This window comes from Zeus faber (assembly GCF_960531495.2).
Source record: "Zeus faber genome assembly, chromosome: 5".
In the NCBI taxonomy this organism is placed as follows: Eukaryota; Metazoa; Chordata; class Actinopteri; order Zeiformes; family Zeidae; genus Zeus; species Zeus faber.
Window position 1 is genome coordinate 35,072,159 of NC_137192.1, and position 19,778 is coordinate 35,091,936.

At 43.2% G+C, this 19,778-nt stretch overlaps 1 protein-coding gene across 1 annotated transcript in view; it reads left to right on the forward strand.

Moving 5' to 3' along the window:
* LOC307230752 (uncharacterized protein) overlaps nucleotides 1-19,778 on the forward strand; it is a gene marked incomplete at its 3' end in the record, with an annotated part of 55,185 nt that continues 35,407 nt past the window's right edge. The window contains exons 1-2 of the mRNA XM_080001189.1: nucleotides 1-303; nucleotides 3,498-3,644. Coding sequence (XP_079857315.1) covers nucleotides 24-303; nucleotides 3,498-3,644 — 427 coding nt within the window. The 5' untranslated portion in view covers nucleotides 1-23. The remainder of the gene's footprint in view (nucleotides 304-3,497; nucleotides 3,645-19,778) is intronic.

The window sequence follows — 19,778 nt, forward strand, 5'->3', positions numbered from 1 at the left end:
GAAGCTCCACGACAACAACAACAATGGCTGAGCAGCTCCAACTGTTCACCTTTTCCGTACGAGAGCGAATATCTGCGCTGGTGGGAGAGCTTCTGTTCCTGTGTGACAAGGTGAAGGTGGGAGAGGAAGTGAGAGACGTGCTGAGCGACAAGGTGATAGCGGCAGGAGGAGACATTTTCAGAGAGTTTGAACGGTCTGTGGTGAACTGCGAGAGCAGACGGAGGCGCTCGGTGCAGGAGACCCGGAGGCTGTACAGAGGGCTGGCTTTCATCCTGAGACCCGGAGTCCAGCTGAGCAGAACAGGTCTGGGCCCTTCTAATATATCTTAAAAGGCTTATATCATATCTATCACATGGTGAGTAAAAATACATATGGAGCTATATAAACAAAGTATTTCCTCGATGCATTGTACACTCCCCGTGCTCCGAAAGCATGGTGGACATTCTCGATTTATGTATGAAATGGTATGATTTCTGGGCTCCAGACTGTGACCATTTTGTCACATATTGCAACCATTTTTGGAGACAGTGCTCCAAATCTTTATAACTAGGAGCAAAAGAGTGACTTGCAACTATATGCAATATATATATATATTTTTAATCAAGATATATCATGTGAAACACTAGGAGGGATCGAGAATTGGTGTGTGTCAGTGAGGGAGAGAGCTCGAGAGAGAGAGATGGAGAGCTGACGCTATCTGAGTGTCCACAATATCAACATTGACAAATACATCAATCACATACTGATTTTCACCTTTTTTTTTTTTTACTTTTTAAAATGCGTAAATAATCTTATTTCATTGTACAGCTTCCCGGTACCACTATGGTACTGGTTCCTATATGATCTGAATCTACTGGAGCCGATCGCGACGCAGATTTCAGTGCCATGCCCAAGCTGCCTGGTGAAATATCTGCCAAACGTGCCTTCACTAAACATTATGGTTTCGAGCCGCTTGCAATCTCTTATTCTTCTGTATGACGCGCCGCCACTTTCATCTCCCGTGCCACCTGAGCCGATCAGCACTGGCGCTCGTCGAAGTCACATTATGGTCATTTAGCCAATCAGATACAGTGGGGGAAATAATTATTTGATCCCTCACTAATTTTTCAAGTTTGCCCACTGACAAAGAAATGAACGGTCTATAATTTTAGTGATAATTTTTGGTAGGTTTATTATAACAGTGTGAGACAGAATATCAAAAAGAAAATCCAGAAAATCACATAAAAAAAGATATAAATTATTTTGCATTTCATTGAGTGACATAAGTATTTGATCCCCTACCAACCATAAAGAATTCTGGCTCCCACAGATTAGTCCTCTCCCTTTAAGAAAGTACTCCTAATCTCCACTCGTTACCTGTATAAAAGACACCTGTCTCAACTTGTTACCTGTATAAAAGACCCCTGTCCACAGAATCAATCAATCAGACTCCAACCTCTCCATCATGGGCAAGACCAAAGAGCTGTCTAAGGACATCAGGGACAAGATTGTAGACCTGCACAAGGCCAGAATGGGCTACAAGACCATTGGCAAGAAGCTGGGTGAAAAGGAGACAACGGTTGGCATGATTATTCGAAAATGGAAGAAACACAAAATGACCGTCAATCTCCCTCGGTCTGGGGCTCCACGCAAGATCTCACCTGGTGGGGTATCAATGATCATGACAAAGGTGAGGGATCAGCCCAGAACTACACAGGGGGGGCTTGTTAATGATCTCAAGGCAGCTGGGACCACAGTCACCAAGAAAACCATTGGTAACACACTACGCCGTAATGGATTAAAATCCTGCAGCACCTGTAAGGTCCCCCTGCTCAAGAAGGGACATGTACAGGCCTGTTTGAAGTTTGCCAATGAACACCTGAATGATTCAGAGAATGCTTGGGAGAAGGTGATGTGGTCAGATGAGACCAAAATCGAGCACTTTGGTATCAATGCGACTCGCAGTGTTTGGAGGAAGAGGAATTCTGACTACGACCCCAAGAACACCATCCCCACCGTCAAGCATGGAGGTGGAAGCATTATGCTTTGGGGGTGTTTATGTGCTCAGGGGACAGGTCGACTTCACCGCATCGGGGGAAAGATGGATGGGGCCATGTACCGTGAAATCCTGGGTGACAACCTCCTTCTCTCAGCCAGGACACTAAAAATGGGTCGTTGATGGCCCTTCCAGCACGACAATGACCCAAAACATACAGCCAAGGCAACAAAGGAGTGGCTCAAGAAGAAGCATATTAAAGTCATGGAGTGGCCTGGCCAGTCTCCGGACCTTAATCCTATGCTTGGAGTTGCCAAGCAACAGCCTCGAAACTTTAAAGATTTGGAGGGGATCTGCAAAGAGGAGTGGTCCACCTTTCCTTGTGAGATGTGTGCAAACCTGGTCATCAACTACAAGAAACGTCTGACCTCTGTACTTGCCAACAAGGGTTTCTCCACTAAGTACTAAGTCATGTTTTGATAGTGGATCAAATACTTATTTCACTCAATGAAATGCAAAATAATTTACATCTTTTATTTAATGTGATTTTCTGTATTTTCTTTTTGATATTCTGTCTCTCACTGTTATAATAAACCTATGTGAGTGGGCAAACTTACAAAATCAGTGAGGGATCAAATAATTATTTCCTCCACTGTAAAAGAGGCGGGTCATCAGTTTTCACTACTGATCACGTCCAGTTCATACAAACTGTCAGTTATTTATTAACATGAATCATGTGAAAAGTATATGAAAAGTAATCAAGGACGAATGGGTTTAGTTCATAAAAAAAATCTCTAAAATAGCACAGATCTAAAAAGAAAAATAATTTATTATTATTATCTATTATTTTTTCTGTTGAAGCACGACTTAAATTTGTGACTTTTTCCTTTAAAATGAAACAGAAAATTGTTATTTCTGTAAATTGTCTATTAATGACCAAACCATTTATGAGTAATAGAGTTAAGATGGAAAACATATGAATGTGTTGTGTTGAATGTTGATTTCAGTGGCGCTCCTTGACCTTGTGCTGGTGCTCCTACATTTTTCAGTAGGGAGAAGCAGTTCATCTGGAGCCCTGACATATGTACAGTTATATCAAGCAATTGCTAAATATTATCTTGTATGAAACAGTGCAAGTTGCAGCCTTTTCATGACTGCAGGTTTCAGACGGCCAATCAGATTATGACCTTTTTTATTTACCAGAAATAAAATGGCAACTTCGGTGTTATTTGCACAGGCTGTACCTTTTCTACCTTTTCCAACATGTAATAAACAGTCAGCTGTCTTGAATCTCACATTGAAATGATGATTTTGAGTGAAGACGGGTGTGTGACATTATTTAATTTATTATTAAAATTACGTTTCATATAATTGTCAACTGTTATTGGATTCGAATGAGAATTATTTGACATTTTGATCAGATTCGAGTGTTACAAAACTCAGTGCAAAGTGTATATAGTGGAATGCACCAATCTTGAGGGTTTCACATCTTTCTGTGTATGTATTTCAATGTTGCCTCCAGAGCTCCAGCAGCTCTCTGCCTGTGAAGAGGAGCTTCCCCCTGAGCAGCAGAAGTGGAGCCCCAATCTTGGCCAGGAGGAGCCAGAGCCCCCACATATTAAAGAGGAAGAGGAGGAGTTCCCCGTGAAGAGGGAACATGATGTAGAGTGTGCTCAGTGGTCCCAGCTTCATCAAAACCAAACTGAGATGAAGAGAGAGGCAGAACCTGTAGCCAGCACCTCAACTGAACAGATGGAAACAGAAGCTGATGGAGAGGACTGGGGAGTGTCAGAAGCAGCCAGTAGCTCAGACCCGGCTGCTGCTTTAGAACCAGTTGGTGCTGAGCAGCTCCTCTCTTCACACTCTTCTGAAACTGAGACTGAAGACAGTGATGAAGATTGGAAGGAGACCAGACAACCTCAGTCAGGTCAGTTTTTAGATTTTCTCCTACCAAGCTGTTGACCAGATGAATGTCAGCATGTAATAACTTCATCAATTGTTGATTCCCGATTGAATAAAAATAAGCAAATTAAATGAGCACTCCAGATATTCACAATACTACTGAACTTTATTGACATTTTTTATTTGGCCAAATCATTCAGTGTTTATTAAAGCCTTGTGGTAAAGAAAGAGATTAACTCTGCTTTCTGCTATAAAAGAAATCTCATGGTATCTGGGTTCATACACTTCAGCTAGTCTGAATTGTAACAGGAGCAGATTTTACTTTTATCAAATGATGTTTAAATTTTGAAAATAGGGACCATTTTAAAAAGTAATGGATTCTCGAGGAATATTGCAATGTGCACAGGAACTACAGTTCCCATCATGCATTTCTGAAACTCACTATTGTAGGCTGCACGGCTAAGGGAGGGAACTGTGGATGAATGGTGAGAGCAGAGCAGAAAAGACAAAACTTTAGGACTCCCGGCGTAAGCCAGACAGCATGGCTGCTTAAACTTCTCTCACGGTCAACTCCCATAAATTATTAAAATATAGGAGACTGGGAATCAAAACCGAGTAGTCGTTAATCAAACTTAAAAATATATGAGGAATGCATCTAACGTCTGGGGAGCACAAACTGTTGAGTAGCCAGAAACAGAGACGCAGATCAAAGTGAACAAACAATGGATACTACGCAGGCCGTGCCCGCCCCCATCGCCACGCAGCTGGCCGAATTGAGAAACGATTTCTCTGAATCAAGAGCAGAAAAAAAAGAAAAGATTAGATGAAATGAAATGAAGACGGAGCTAATATTGCTGAAAAACCTAACGTGGCAGTTGAACGTTTAGACCAGACAGTTGATGACGTCTCCAAATTGGGGTGGTAATTCAGAGAGAGTTTCACAGTGTACAACAAGGCAGCCTGCGGAAAGTCTGAACATCAGGAGAAAAGAGTTGGTTATTTTGACAGTAGGGGTGCAACGGATCACAAAACTCATGGTACAGATCATGTTACAGTTTGGAGTCAGGTATCGGATCATTTTTGGGATCCAAAAAAATAAAAAATTTAGACAATTATAACTTTGCTTTCCATTTATTCTGTAAAACACTGAAAGTTAGGAACTTTCGCCCATGGTCTTAAATAAGAACAACATCCAAGATGTCCAATCTTTCAATTAAATATTAATATAAATATTATTAATAAATAATATATTATATAAAATATAGATATATAAAATATATCCAGTATCATGTTCAATGTATTACATTTATAACAAACTACATTTCCTGAAAATCGGTTTATAATTAAGTGAGTTACAGTCAATTTTGTAGAGAAGTCTGAATCTCTCAATACACATTGTATTTGTTTACTAGCAGATCGTGACCGCTCCAATATGGTGGACAAGCAGGCGCATAGCGTCAACTAACAGCAGCTCATTCACCACGTGGTAAAGTAGCAGCAACACAGTGCAACGTACCGTGAACATTCCGTCACACCACTAATAGACAGGGCTCCTCCTTTGGGAAATTACTGTGTTTGCCAAATGTATGTCTTGTTTACGTAAAACTTACACACACAAACCCTCAAGGAAAACATAAATTCAAGGAGCTGGACAGCAAGGTACAATATGAAGAAAATAAAACCTCAGACTTTAAAATATTAAGGAACGTTGGGAAAATTGGGGATCTGGTGAAATCAGAAAATGAATGAAATTAAATATTGATATAAATGGATGAGATGACCCTATAAAGAGAAAGTGGACAGCACAGCAGTTTAAGAAGTTTAAGAAAGATAAAGCAGAAATTCCCTTTCTGCAGGAAACACACCTTGCTAAAAAATAACACAAGTTAGAAATGATGTTCTCCACATACGTCTTCTGCTCATCACGTAGTCCTGCAGGAAGAAGAGTGGCTATTTTAATAAATTAAAAGCTATCTTTCCATCCATACAAAACTATAATAGACAAAGATGGATGATATGTCTTCGTCATAGGGGAAATAGAGAATACTCAAATCTCATTTATTACAGACTTAGAGTTGTTGTGGACTATTTTTCTGGGAGTTCTGCAGAAGGGGATAGGAATATTTGAAAAAAATCAATATTCCGTCTCAATGTATTTTATTTAGTAAGTAGCTGTGCAATAGCTGACTCCACATGATCCCTTACTTCTAAGATGTCATGCAAGTAGTATCATATAAAATGCATGTCTAACTTATTAGTCCAAAGATTTACCTTTTATTGGTTATAACTGTAAAAGAATTAAATGATTAATCGCTTCATCGATGAACATAACAATACTATTACTGATAGTGGGATCTACTTGCTGCTACTTTGGGGAAAATCACAGTGGAACCTTGATGGCCAGGTCTATATTTTCCTGATCACGTTAAGGAAATTATGTAGTAAAATAAAATGACTTCACTTCTGCTTCTGAAGCTGTAGATGGTGCTGTCACTTCACTGCTTTACGACTTGACACTTTTTTAACTCAATGTCCTAAATTCTTAGCGTCCTCTCTGTCTTGTTTTTTAATCCACTCTTATCTTTCTCCCCCTCTCTTCTTCCAGCAGAGAAAACCCAGTTGGCTCCTACTAAGGAATTCTCCTGTCCCGAGTGTCTGTCCTCCTTCACATCTCAGATCTCTGATCACCACATTAAGAGTGGAAACAGTTTTCTTAGCGTCCAACAGCTGGGAATTGAAACGATCAGAGCAGAGAGCCTTCTCCCCTCGGCGGAATGTCATCTGATAGGAACCTCCGGAACCACCCGGAAACAGAAAGACTCACAACAAATTCACACTTGTAAACACTGTGGGAAGTCTTTCATTCCCCAGAAACTATACAATTGTGAACAGTGTGGGGAGAATTTTACTGCACCAAGTCACCTGAAGATACATCAACGCAGCCACACAGGAGAGAAACGTTACCCCTGTGAACAGTGTGGGAAGAGATTCAGTCATTTAGGATATCTCAAACAACATCAGCTTGCACACACAAGAGAGAAATCTTACCACTGTGAACAGTGTGAGAGGAGATTCAGTCGATTAAGGGCTCTCAAACAACATCAGCGTACACACACAGGAGAGAAACCATACCCCTGTGAGCAGTGTGGGAAGCGATTTAGTCATTTAGGAACTCTCAAGGTCCATCAGCGTACACACACAGGAGAGAAACCTTACTCCTGTAAACAGTGTGGGAAGAGCTTTATTGACCGTGGTAATCTCAAGAAACATCAACGCTTTCACACAGGAGAGAAACCTTACCCCTGTGACCGGTGTGGGAGGACCTTCAGTCAAATAGGACATCGCAAACAACATCAACTTACACATACAGGAGAGAAACCTTACCCATGTGAACAGTGTGGGAAGAGATTTGGTCAATTAGGACATCTCAAACGACATCAGCTAACACACACCCACCACCCTGACACACCATACGCCGCAGTCTCTATGTGATAAGCGCCAGCTTAGAGAGGAAAAAATGATACAGCTGAATGGGCTTGAGGTAAAGAAAGAGAAGCGAGAGAATGCAACCTGAAACCAGCCAAAAGAGTTCAGAGCAGGGAGGAGATTGTCCTCAACCGAGCCTCTTCGACTCTGAATTACTGTGGCCAACGCTAGATGAGTAAACATACTAAAGTATGATGTATTTCAGTAGTGTTCTTCTATCTAATACTCTATAATTTTCCATAATTTGAAATGCAATGATTAGATAACAAGTGATTCATGTTAGGGATTTAAGCATATAAGAATGCATGATAAAAGATAGTGACTAAAGATTACAATTATAATTATACGAGAAGTTGTATTCATCGTAGAAATGTATTGTGTTCTGAAGTCCGGAGAAGAGAACTGAAGGCTGAAGGAAAGAGAAGCACGTCAAGGACACCGCGGCAGATAACACCACGGATAAAGCCTTCCCGGGGAGAAAATAAAATAATGGAGCATTGGAAGTTAGAAGATGATGGTTTAATGGCTATGATGTACATACTAGATAATCTGATGGTTAGAAATGTGATTTCATGGTTGGAGTGATAGAAACAGTCAACGGTATTGTGTTGACCGATTTGGGGGGAAAGAGTGAACAAAGTAAGATTGTGAACTTTTAATGTCTGTAACATTGTTGGCCATTTTAGGATTTCAGAGAGAGAGAAAATGGAGCATTCTCTGAGTAATTTCCTATGCCCATAAATGCCCCTGAGGGCTGACATCTTGATAGGTGGAGAGGTATGAATTACTGATGGGAGGGAGATCCAAGGGAGGAGCCACGGACAGAGCCATATAAAAGCAGCTGACCTGCTGCAGTCATTGGTCATTCGGGTGCGAAGATGGACGCAATAACATCCAGGAAGGGATCATGTCAAGCCAAACTCATCTCTGGAGAATTGGATCGAAGCCCCCAGCCCAGAGGCTGTTAGGTTACAGAATTAATTTGGTGACACTCTGTTCCCTGGATGGGGAAACAGGTCTTTCTGGGAATACAGTCATGGGAGATGTAAGAGGAAGCGAGAGCTCCTGATCAGTGCATCTATTTCCGCTCTAATTTACATTGAATCAGACAAGTAGGGTAAAGAAGTAGGTATTTTTTATTTTTTTACGTTCGGAGCCGGGGCTGAGACCTTTTTTCAGTGGATGAAGAATCAGGCTATTTATGAAAACGCTGCCAAACAGAGCGGATGGAACCTCAAATGTAATTGGACCAGGACCGCTCTGTTCTCGCTAAATTAGATTGAATCGGTAATGAATGGGTTTCATCATTTCATTATTTAACTTAAGTTTTAATAAATATTTTACTTTTTATTTTTTGTTTCTTCATATTTTTATTCTTATTCTAACCAAACTATGATATTGATTGATTGCCCCACTGTAATGCTCATACTAAATAAACATTATTCCTGCATTTAAAGTAAGAGCTTTATCTATTATGGAAAGAACACAGTCACCGTGAAGTTTTGATAATCCTCCTTGCTCACTGTAAAAAGTTAAGAAACTGTGCATGGTAGGATGTATATGGTTAGTCTAGCTTTCCATATTAAAAACGTTTCCTTGTGGTATAAATAAATCCTCAGGAGCCACATCAACTTGCACTTGATTCGAGAAGAGCTGTCGTTACCTGAAGTGGCTTTTGAGTTGTATCCTATTGTAGGTCACTTAGGGGATATCGCAGAAGCTCAAATGGGGGAGGCTTCATGGCATAGACAGCAGCTGGATCAATCTTCTCGACTACTAGCCTGAGTATCTTTAGAATTCTGTTTAGTTGCAATGCCTTGCAGGATGAAAATCAAACCCGTTAGAAGGAGGGGTGGTCCGGAGCGTTGTAAGGCGCTTTAGTCCCGGGAGACAAGCCTACTCACCTGGGTCTTGGCCAGAATTTCTTGGTCTAAATTTAAAAGCGCAATCAGCCGTTAGGATCCAATGTCCTCCATGTCCTTCCCGTTTATTAGGGCGATGACTGCCTCTTTTAATGTGGGGGTTAGATGTGGCCTTCATGTGCCCGGCTGTACATTTTTTGCAAATATGGGGAGAGTAGATTATTAAACTTTTTATATATTTGGTTACCAAGCCCGTCCGGTCCAGCGGTTTTTACAACAGTTCAGAGATGTTATGGTCTCAGAAACTTCCTCAATTGTAATTTCTAAGTTTATCATGCTCATCTTGACTTAATGTGGGTAGATCCAAGAAATGTTCTGTCATGGTGATTTATAGATATTGCCTTAAAATAGCCAGCCATATTGCCATCACCAATAAAATTTGCCCTCCTATTGTATTCCTGCTCGACCCAAAATTGATGGATTTCCACTTTAACTTACTGTGGATGGAAATGTACTGAGCCCTGTGCACTGAGGTAAACTGTATGTCAACATGACATGAGATTGTGTCCAGAAAACAACCTTCTGTTATCTCTCAGTTCTCACAACGTTCCCACTATACCCTCACCGCCAAGGCCTTCTCGGAGGGAGCAGGGGCGGATCGACCCAGCTGCTACATATATATACTGCGACAATACCTATATACTGTACAGTATATAGGTATTGTAGGGTCTCAGCGTCGCTAAAAAAACCTTGCTGCACCTCTTTGCGTGTACTGTGTTTCCATTGGCTGCAACCATCTGAAAACACTTGGGTACACTAGAAAAAATTCAGAAGCGTGCTGTGGAATTTCCATGACAATTCTTGGTGATGAGGATGGGATGGTAAACTTTATTTTTCTATTCCAGTCCCTGCTGAAGGTAAATCGTGCATGGCTGGGGTCCAGGACCGCTAGAGCCCTACCCCCTGCGACGTAATCGAAGAGAGCGGGAGTGGGACGAAGGTGCCCAAACAGCGAGATGACGGCCTGGACTCTTTAATATGCAATCCCAAAACCAAAGTACCTATGTTAAAAGGTGAGAACACAAAACTTCTTGAGGTATCTGGGATACTAAGAGACTGAGGTTTCGTGGCTAGGAGATAGCCTTGACAAGGTTTAAATAAAATCGTATTTGGGGAATAGGTGTAAAGGAAACGATCGTGAGCACTATTCGGGGAATAGACACAGTAGTTACAAGTAACGGTAGATAATATTATTGATAATAATAAATATAATAATAACAATAAGAATTTAAAAAGATTTGATAAATTATAACAAATAATAATAGGATTGAAGCCTTCTGAGTACAGTGTGAACTCAGCTCGAGCCACAGCTCTGCCACAAATTAAGCCCTGGTTTTGCTGACAAAGGTCGGTGGCATCCTACTCACAGAGGCTTGATTGTGGAGCACAGCCTCCCTCCATGTATGGAGTCTGTGGCTGCTGTGTCAGCCGCTATCACAGTCTCTGCACCGCTTGGGACTTATGGCCCAATCACAGTTCTGATTCCACATGCTGTTTCTGTTATAATCTTACAACAAAATACGCACTCACTTCTCTACTGTTCGTTTCTCACAACATCAATACCTTTGTGGTGGGCCAAGGGGAGCGTGTCAAGCCCCCGCTGCAGACGCGGTGGAGGCTCCCGTCCCGGCCGATCAGCTGCTGCGGATCAGGCAAATCAACGGAGGGACTCCGCGGATATGTCCGATCCAGGACCGGCAAGTAATTTAGGGTTTGTTGTCCCCGCAGTGAAGGACTGCCTGCTTGCAGGACATGATGCGGCCCGGGCAAGACAAGCGCTCTATCTAACTTGCCGGACACGGCAGGAGCACATCTAAGCGCTGAACGATCGTATTATTTCCGTTTTCCTGCGAGCCTTTAAGTTTTCCATTTGGGCCACAAGTCCCTTTTATTTCAAAAACTGTAAATAAATACACACCAGCCGGTGCTTTTTTGCCTACACCTGCCTCCTCTTTCTCATTACTTGGCCAAGGGCCAGAACACACCTCCATAACTGGCACCTGAACAGGATGGAGCAGGCGAGGCAGAATCCTGGCCCTCGCCACAATGCACGACCCTGCAGTTCCGAAAATGACGACGGTCCGCGAGCAGGACCAGGCTTTGACCGGGACTCCCTTAGAGCGCTTCTGCATGGCCCCTGCCATCCCCCTCACTGAAAGACATAACAGACATATAAGAAATCTTCCCAGCTGCTGTGACTGGCCAGTCATTCAATTGGCCAGGCACTCAGGCGGGGAGTGTCAGTCTACCACGCTGACTTCCCCTTCCCTCCCAGAGTCCACTCGACCACAGCCCTGAGTCTGCCATATACCCCAGCGCCCGACTCAGGCTGGGGAGCCATCCGACCGACAAGTTGTCTACCACCATTTGCACCACTACCACCCTTTGCGGCCTATGGATCACCTTGAACTTAAAGGGCTGAAGAGTCAGGTACCAATGGGTGACTTGCGCATGGGGGTCCTTCATGCGGTTGAACAACTGCAGCGGGGTGTTGTCTGAACAGAGTGTGAAAGGGCGACCCAGTAGGTTATAGCGGAGGGTTTCACCTGCCCACTTGCTGGCTAGGCACTCCACTGTGCTATATTTGGTCTCCCGGTCCGCATGTTTCCTGCTTATGTAAAGGACCGGGTGGTCGACCCCCTCCACCTGCTGGGACAACACTGCCCCTAGCCCTCTGTCCGACGCATCCGTCTGGAGACAAAAAGGGAGAGTAAAGTCAGGTGTACGCAATACTGCCGCCCCACAGAGGGCCATCTTAATCCTCTCAAACGCTCGCTGACACCGCTCCATCCACTGGACCAGTTCTGACGCACTTTCAAGTTAAATCGGTTAGAGGGGTGGTCACCTACGAGAAGTCAGATGAATCTCCCGTAGTAACTGGCAAGCCCCAAGACCCTCTTTACCTCCCTTTTCGACTTGGGTCTCGTGCTGGCCGTTATCGCCGCGGCCTTATCTACTTGGGGTGGCACCAGCCCCCATCCAAGTTGTACCCCAGATACTGTACCTTCTTCGACCCAACCGCACACTTCTTAGGGTTGGCTGTAAGCCCCGCCCACCTCAGGGACTCAAGTACTGCCCTCACCTTCTGTATGTGCCGCCCCCAGATATCGATTTGAATGATTACATCGTCTAAGTAGGCGGCAGCATGTCATATGCGGCCGCAGAACCCGGTCCATGAGTCTCTTAAAGGTGGCTGGGGCCCCGAACAACACAAACGGAAGCGTAACGAATTGGTACAACCCCTGATGAGTGGAGAAAGCAGATTGTTCCCTGGACTCTGGAGACAAGGGAATCTGCCAGTAGCCCTTGGTTAGATCCAATGTCATAAAAAAAAATGAAAAAACAAAGGGTCAAGTAGCTCGTGGACCCAGGGCATTGGGTACGCGTCGAATTTTGACACCTCGCTCGTGGCCGGTGGGTTAACCAGCTGACACTCTGGATAGGCAGCGCACCACTTGCACATGTCAGCCCAGATGCCCGGCCAGTAAAAGCCTATCATCATCCTCTGCAGCGTTTTTCCTGTCCAAGGTGACCCGCCATTTGGTTGCTGTGAGCCGCCTGTAAAAGCATTTCTTGGCGGATTTTTGGTACCAACAACTGGGTGAGCTCCTCTCCTGATTGGGTGTCACGGCTCACCCGATATAATCTGTCCCTAATCATTGAAAAGTACGGTTGCGTGAGCGTGACGCCTTGGCGCACTGGCGCCCCATCAATCCTCTCTACCTGTTCGAACACGACGCACAGAGTGACGCACAGACTGTTTGAGGGGAAAGTCCCCTTCAGGAAAGCACACTGGGGCCAGGTAAGCCCCTTGGGAGGCTCCCCAAGGGGCTTCCCGGAACCCGCTCGACCACGCCCCCGAGTCTGCCACATACCTGTTTCCTGTCCCTTCAATTTTAAACTCTGCCTGATTCCCTGGACCCTGATTCTCTGCCTGTTTACTGCCGGATAAGTTTGCCTTCTCTGACTGATCTCCTGGCTTTGATCGCTGCCTGTTTTTTGGAATAAACCTTGTGGACGTACCTGATTGTTTTTTTGTCATGCTCCTGGGTTTACATCTATTGTGAGTCAGAGAGCGTAACAGAAGCTGAATCGAAGTGGACAATTCCAACATGACTTCCTTTATTTTAACTGCTAAACCTGTCTGAGAGTTAAATCCTAAACAGGACAACGCTTCTGAAGCAGAACTCAGCAGTAAAGCCAGTGAATAAAATAAGTGATATAATGAACTGCATCGCTGATGTTGGAGAAAACTTGAATGCTGGAATGCATGCCAGTTGAGAATAAAGTACATTTTCTCCGCTTTAAATTGATAAATAATCATGCGATTTTCAACACATTGATGTTCTGGAATACTCATTGTGTTACTTTTTTTACCTGTTCTGTCAGCATGCTGGGCATACAACACCGAGTATTTGTGCCATTGCATCTAGGACAGAGTTTGCAAGTGTGGTTCAACTTCTCAACCTGCAATGCAACTCTTTGTGATACCCTACACATCTATTAATAATGTATTAGTCTGTCCTTCACAAGGAATTCCTGTTCCCCAGAACCAGCTGACAGCACATAGTTGGTTAGGTGATGGGTTGAGGATGAATCCCGCTGCTGGATTAGATTCCCCCAGGCCTTAACTGATAAAACAACTGTTTAAATTTTGTAAATGCTTTACCGTGTCCTTGATTAAGGTCTCTGAAGATAGGATATATTCTTCTACCACCAAACTCCTCTGCATGGTGGACCAGGGGTTCTTTAACTGTCTTGTATCCCGCCAGGACCACTACTTTCTTGAGTCCAAAATAGACTGTGTACACAGATCCATATTTCTTGGAAAGCTAAAATGATTCAAAGTTAAAGAATAAAACAATTTATTCAATTATTTTTTACAACTCACAATCACCAAATAATACGCACAACGCCCTCTCGCAATACAAATGAAACTGGATTATAGGTAGACTTACCTCACAAAAGGTGTAATGTGGCCTGTTGAGATCCAGCTGCAGTACGTTACCAAGCAGGGGCAGTGGCCTGGGACCAGGAGGCTCCTTTCGCTGTTTTGGAAAGCTGTAACCTTTGGACCAGAGGTAGACAACCAGGAGCAAAACCAAAGTGGCTGACAGAGTGATGGAAACAGAGGACTGGAGAAACACAAACACTTCAACAGGAGACATTCTTAATTATTTTGCAAGAGAGGGAATATCTGGTCCTGTCGGGGAGCCATCTAACGAGCTGCACCCAAGGAGAGCAGACACGTGGTGAGGGGGGAGAACCACATGCAACACCACAACAACAACTGCAACATGGCTACAATATATTTTATAAATACACAGCGATCAACATTTTTCACGATTTTCTGACATTTTATGGACCAAACAATTTATCAATTAATAATAATTAACTGATAACCAATAATTCTAATCATTATTGTTATAGCCTGAGCATGCATTTATAATTGCCTGGAGTGGAACTTGTTTTTGATTGTTTTGCAACAGTCCCATGTTTTACTGTTGCCACGGTGAACAGTAAAACATGAAACTGTAATAAAACAAACAAAAACAAGTTCCACTCCAGGCAATTATTAAAACAATGGAAAAATGGGGTGTGAGAAACCAAACAACATCTAAATCCTGTCTTCCCCCCCCTGTGAACGCCCGAATGTTGTTAAAAAAAAGTTTAAATGGTTTAACATCAACACTAGACAAATATAAAACAGAACAAAATAAAATAGAAAAAGATGATCTATTACTTGTCTAAAACCTGGATGGGCAGAGGACAGTTTTCCACTCTTGGATAATGTGTGACAAGTTCAAAAGTAATGACAGACTAGTAACCAGCTGATGGAGGGTGCTTTTCCCATACTGCATGTCGAATGAGGACCATATTCTACTCACTGCACCCCAAAAATAACAGGGTGCCCAACTAAGAACCTGTCTAACCTATTTGAATGGATTAATGATAGAATGAGCTTTTTACCAAAATGTACGGTTTTAATGGTTTTCAACGAGACACGTTCACGGAGAGAGAGGCACAAAAATGAATGAGAAGACATTAACTTAAGTAATGCTGAAATCACATCACTGATGGGAAATTACAATTTGGGACTTGTTGGTGAAATGTCTTGTCATTTGGATAAGCACAGACAGACAGACAGACAGACAGACAGACAGACAGAAAGACAGGCAGACAGATAGACGTAATTTATTGATCCCAAGGGGGAAATTGAGGCGTTACAATGCTACAACAACAACATTAAAATAAAGTGACAATAGAATGGAATAGATGTATGAAACATGACATCAAGTAAGAAGAAGAGTCCAGTCCAGCCTGACTCTGATCACCACCATGGAGCAGCCGGAGGAGGAGTGCTACAGTCTTACCGCGCCAGCCACAAAAGATCTCCTACAGTGCTCCTTAGTGCAACGTGCTTCTAATAATTATCTCCAACGGACACAAATTTCCTTCTGAGTTTTCCTCCTGCTCCTATTTTCAATCAACATTTTTTTAACTTACCACAGATGATCTGGCAAAGCAGAGACTGGGAAAATGGCAGCTTCCCACATTTCCCCTTTTCAACTCATCTTGGCCATCATGGCATTTGAGAGATTTCTGAAAAACACAAACATTTTGAGGTTTCAAATACTGAATGTAATATTTTGGTTAGAAAATAACAAATGTAGCCTCAGTACAACTTACAAAGGGTTAAAAACATTTACTGTTGTAAATATTATATAGACACCCTTGGACACGTTGTAGAAGGGGTGCAGATTTGAGCGTGCTTAACACTGATGCAGCCATCAACTTTTGAACCACACCCACGTCATCTACACCTCCCAGTCTTTTCAAATGTGCTCGCTGAAAAGGAATAAAACATAAGAAAGAAACCCAACTGGTCTGTAAGATGAACTCTGCAAGATTGACACCATAGCAGTTCTTACTGGTGCAACCACTTTCTTTTCTTTCAGGTGATCACACTTTACCACTTGGGTCTCTGGCATTATGTGACGTGTGTTCATTGAAAAACAAAGATTTTAAAGTAACCAATCACACAAGATAATCTTCCTCCTCTGCTGCCGTCCCACTGGCGGGGTGCATGCCAACAGACATGTGCAGTAATAGGATTGTGACATCACCAGGTGATGCACTGATGCACTATATAAGTTCAAGTTCAAGAGATTATTTGTCACATACATATACATACGGTCATACATATATGCAGTGAAATGTCATGTCCAAATGTAATTATCTCGATGGGGACATTGACATTGCTTGATCAATGTGTTCTTCATTGTCCTTCATTCAAAATGAAGGAGGAGCAGTTGCTCCGTGTCTGTTTGCCAACACCTTCGCTATATCGACGTTATCAGGCCAAAATATGTCAAGTAGCTTCAAACAGTTTCAAAAAAGGACTCGGTGCTGAATGAATGCAACGTCATCCCAGTGGGTGCTGCGGGAACCGCGGCTGGTGGTGCGGTCCAGTGCTGCAGCCTGAGCCCACACGCAGGTGGAATTGCACGAGGCCCTGAAGTTATTCCAACCTGGGACGTGAAACGTTTTTCTGTTCTTCCCACACGCACCACACGCGCAGCAGCGCTTGCAAACCGGAGTTGACAGGGACGGTGTCCGCGCCTAACGTGACGTCAGAGAACAAGTCCATTCGTTCATCGATCACGGATGACGTCGGTTTCTTGGACGGAGAAAAAAAAACGGCGCAAGGAGGTGACGACGACGTTCAGAGAAGCCATGTGATTGGTCAGTTTGGATATCTGTCGTCCAATCAGAAGAGACGCTAACCACTGTGTGTGGGTTAAAACCCGTCCGTGTGGAAGCATGCACTACATAATAATAACACTGTTACAGACAGTACATGAAATAACGTACAAATAAAATATATATGAAGATAAACAAGGACCACTTATACATTATGAGATTGTGACGATTCCGCAACGTTAATATATCAATGATTACTAAGTTGCAAATAGTGGATTTAATGTGACAGCGGAACCATGTAGACATGTTTCCAGGGGGGAATTTTCAGCGACGCACCGGAAGTCGGAAAGCTCGTCAGTGTAGCTTGTTGATGTTCCCCGCAGCAGTTTCCCGTCGTCGTGTTAAAATGTGGAGGTTAGAAACCCTGAGAGCAGATATCAGCCGTCCTCTGGCTGCAGCTGTGGAGGAGATTTTAGGATTATTTGAAAAAACCATCTCAGAATACGAGGAGAAAGTTTCTCGTTTACAAGAAGAAAACAACGACCAACGTGAGTTACTGGACGCTGCACTGAGTCCCCGAGTTGTGCTGCACAGAGCAGGTCTGGAACCAGGCAAACTTTGATTGATATTACTACCACATGCTTTCATGGATAATCATTTAATAGGTAATAAATCATTCTGGGGGGGGGGGGCTCCCATCATCCTTTGATGCTCGAGCGCCAGTAGATCCCGGCGAGCTCCCACAGATGATGTGGGAAGACCAAATTTATTGTCTTCTCTCTATACTGGGGGAAATTATATTTGGTTTTGATAACATATTAGATGAAATAATCCACATGATAAGTGTCATTTATTTTTAAAGCTATGATTTACACTACGAAGTAATATGCAATTTGTAGGCTTATGTGTGCAAAAAAGGAACAGAGCAAAATGCAGTCTAAAATGACAGTTTAATGTTATACAGATTATTTAATATGATAAACAATATGATATTTTAAATAATATAAGATGTGATATAAGTTGTAGATATGAAGATATGATTTAGACTATGAGTAATTGTAGTACTTTATCCAATCTGTTTATCGAGATCAAGAAATCAAATGAATATATTTTTTTCCAATAGAAAGAGCAACACATTAAATGTGGTCTTGCCACAACATCTATGGGAGCTAGTGGAGCTCACGTGGCAAAGGATGTTGCTACTACATCTACTAACTCTTCTCTGGAAGACAAGGTCTGAAAGACGTTACTTCCACTTGGTTTCACTGTCCTAGTTTTCCTTCCTGTGTCTGTATTTCAGTGTTGCCTCCAGAGCTCCAGCAGCTCTCTTTCTGTAAAGAGGAGCTTCCCCCTGAGCAACAGGAGTGGAGCCCCAATCTGGGCCAGGAGGAGCCAGAGCCCCCACACATTAAAGAGGAAGAGGAGGACCTCCTTGACGGTCAGGAGGCTAGTATCACCCAGTTCCCCTTCCCTCCTGTCCCTGTCAAGACTGAACATGATGAAGAGTGCGCTCAGTGGTCCCAGCTTCATCAAAACCAAACTGAGGATAAAAGAGAGGCAGAACCTGTAGCCAGCACCTCAACTGAACAGATGGAAACAGAAGCTGATGGAGAGGACTGGGGAGTGTCAGAAGCAGCCAGTAGCTCAGATCCAGCTGCTGCTTTAGAACCAGCTGGTGCTGAGCAGCTCCTCTCTTCACACTTTTCTGAAACTGACACCGAAGACAGTAATGAAGATCGGAAGGAGACCAAACAACCTCAGTCAGGTAAGTTTTTATTTTTTCTCCTACCAAGCTGTTCCGACCAGATGAATGTCAGCGGGTAATAATTTCAATATCAATTGTTCATTCCCCATTTAATAGAAATAAGCAAAGTGATATGAGCACTCGGTTTGGGGGATATCCAAAATGTAATACTGTGATGCAGTCCCCCCCAAATATCGCGATACATGATATAGTCGTTGTTGATGGGGACCAGTAAGAGAGTCACAGAGAAAGTGTTCCCATACGCCCGGTTGCGCACATCGCTTTTTTCTTTTCACTCAATTACATGAAATTAGATTCAACTAATTGTCATTGCACAGAGTACAAGTACTGAAGCAACAAAATTCATTTATCTGCATTGTACCCATCCTAGTTACTGACGTATCTAGGAGCAGTGGGCTGCGATATAGCGGTGCCCAGGGAGCAGTAAGGGGGTTAAATGTCTTGCTGAAGGACACATGAACACGCTACCAGGAATAGCCGGGGATCGAACCGGCAAACTTCAGATTACTCTACCTCCTTCCCCCATGGTAGATGTAGCTACAATTAAACACTCTTGTGTTGTTCTCTTGTGTGTTGTTTTCTTTGGAGAAACGCTGAAACTTTTTGCCAAACTGCAGGGAACCACTTTATGCCACCGGTTTATGCCACTCCAACTCAGAAGTTGCGAGTAGGCGTTCACATAACGTGCGTGCAGAAATGATCTCCTGATTACCACACGAACAGTGACCGGCACCAAGCAAACAGGAATGAGGAAATACACCGGTCAGCCACAACATAAAAACCTTCACTAAAAACAATAATATTGTGTGGGTCCCCCTCTTGCTGCCAAAACAGCTTTGACCCATCGATGCATAGACTCTGCAAGACCTCTGAAGGTGTCCTGGGGTATCTGGCACCAAGACGTTAGGAGCAGATTCTGGAAATCCTGGAAGTTGCGGCGATGAGCCCCCATTGATCATGCTTGTTGTTACAGCACATCCCACAGATGCTCCATCGGATCGGATCCTAACCCTGCCCATCCACA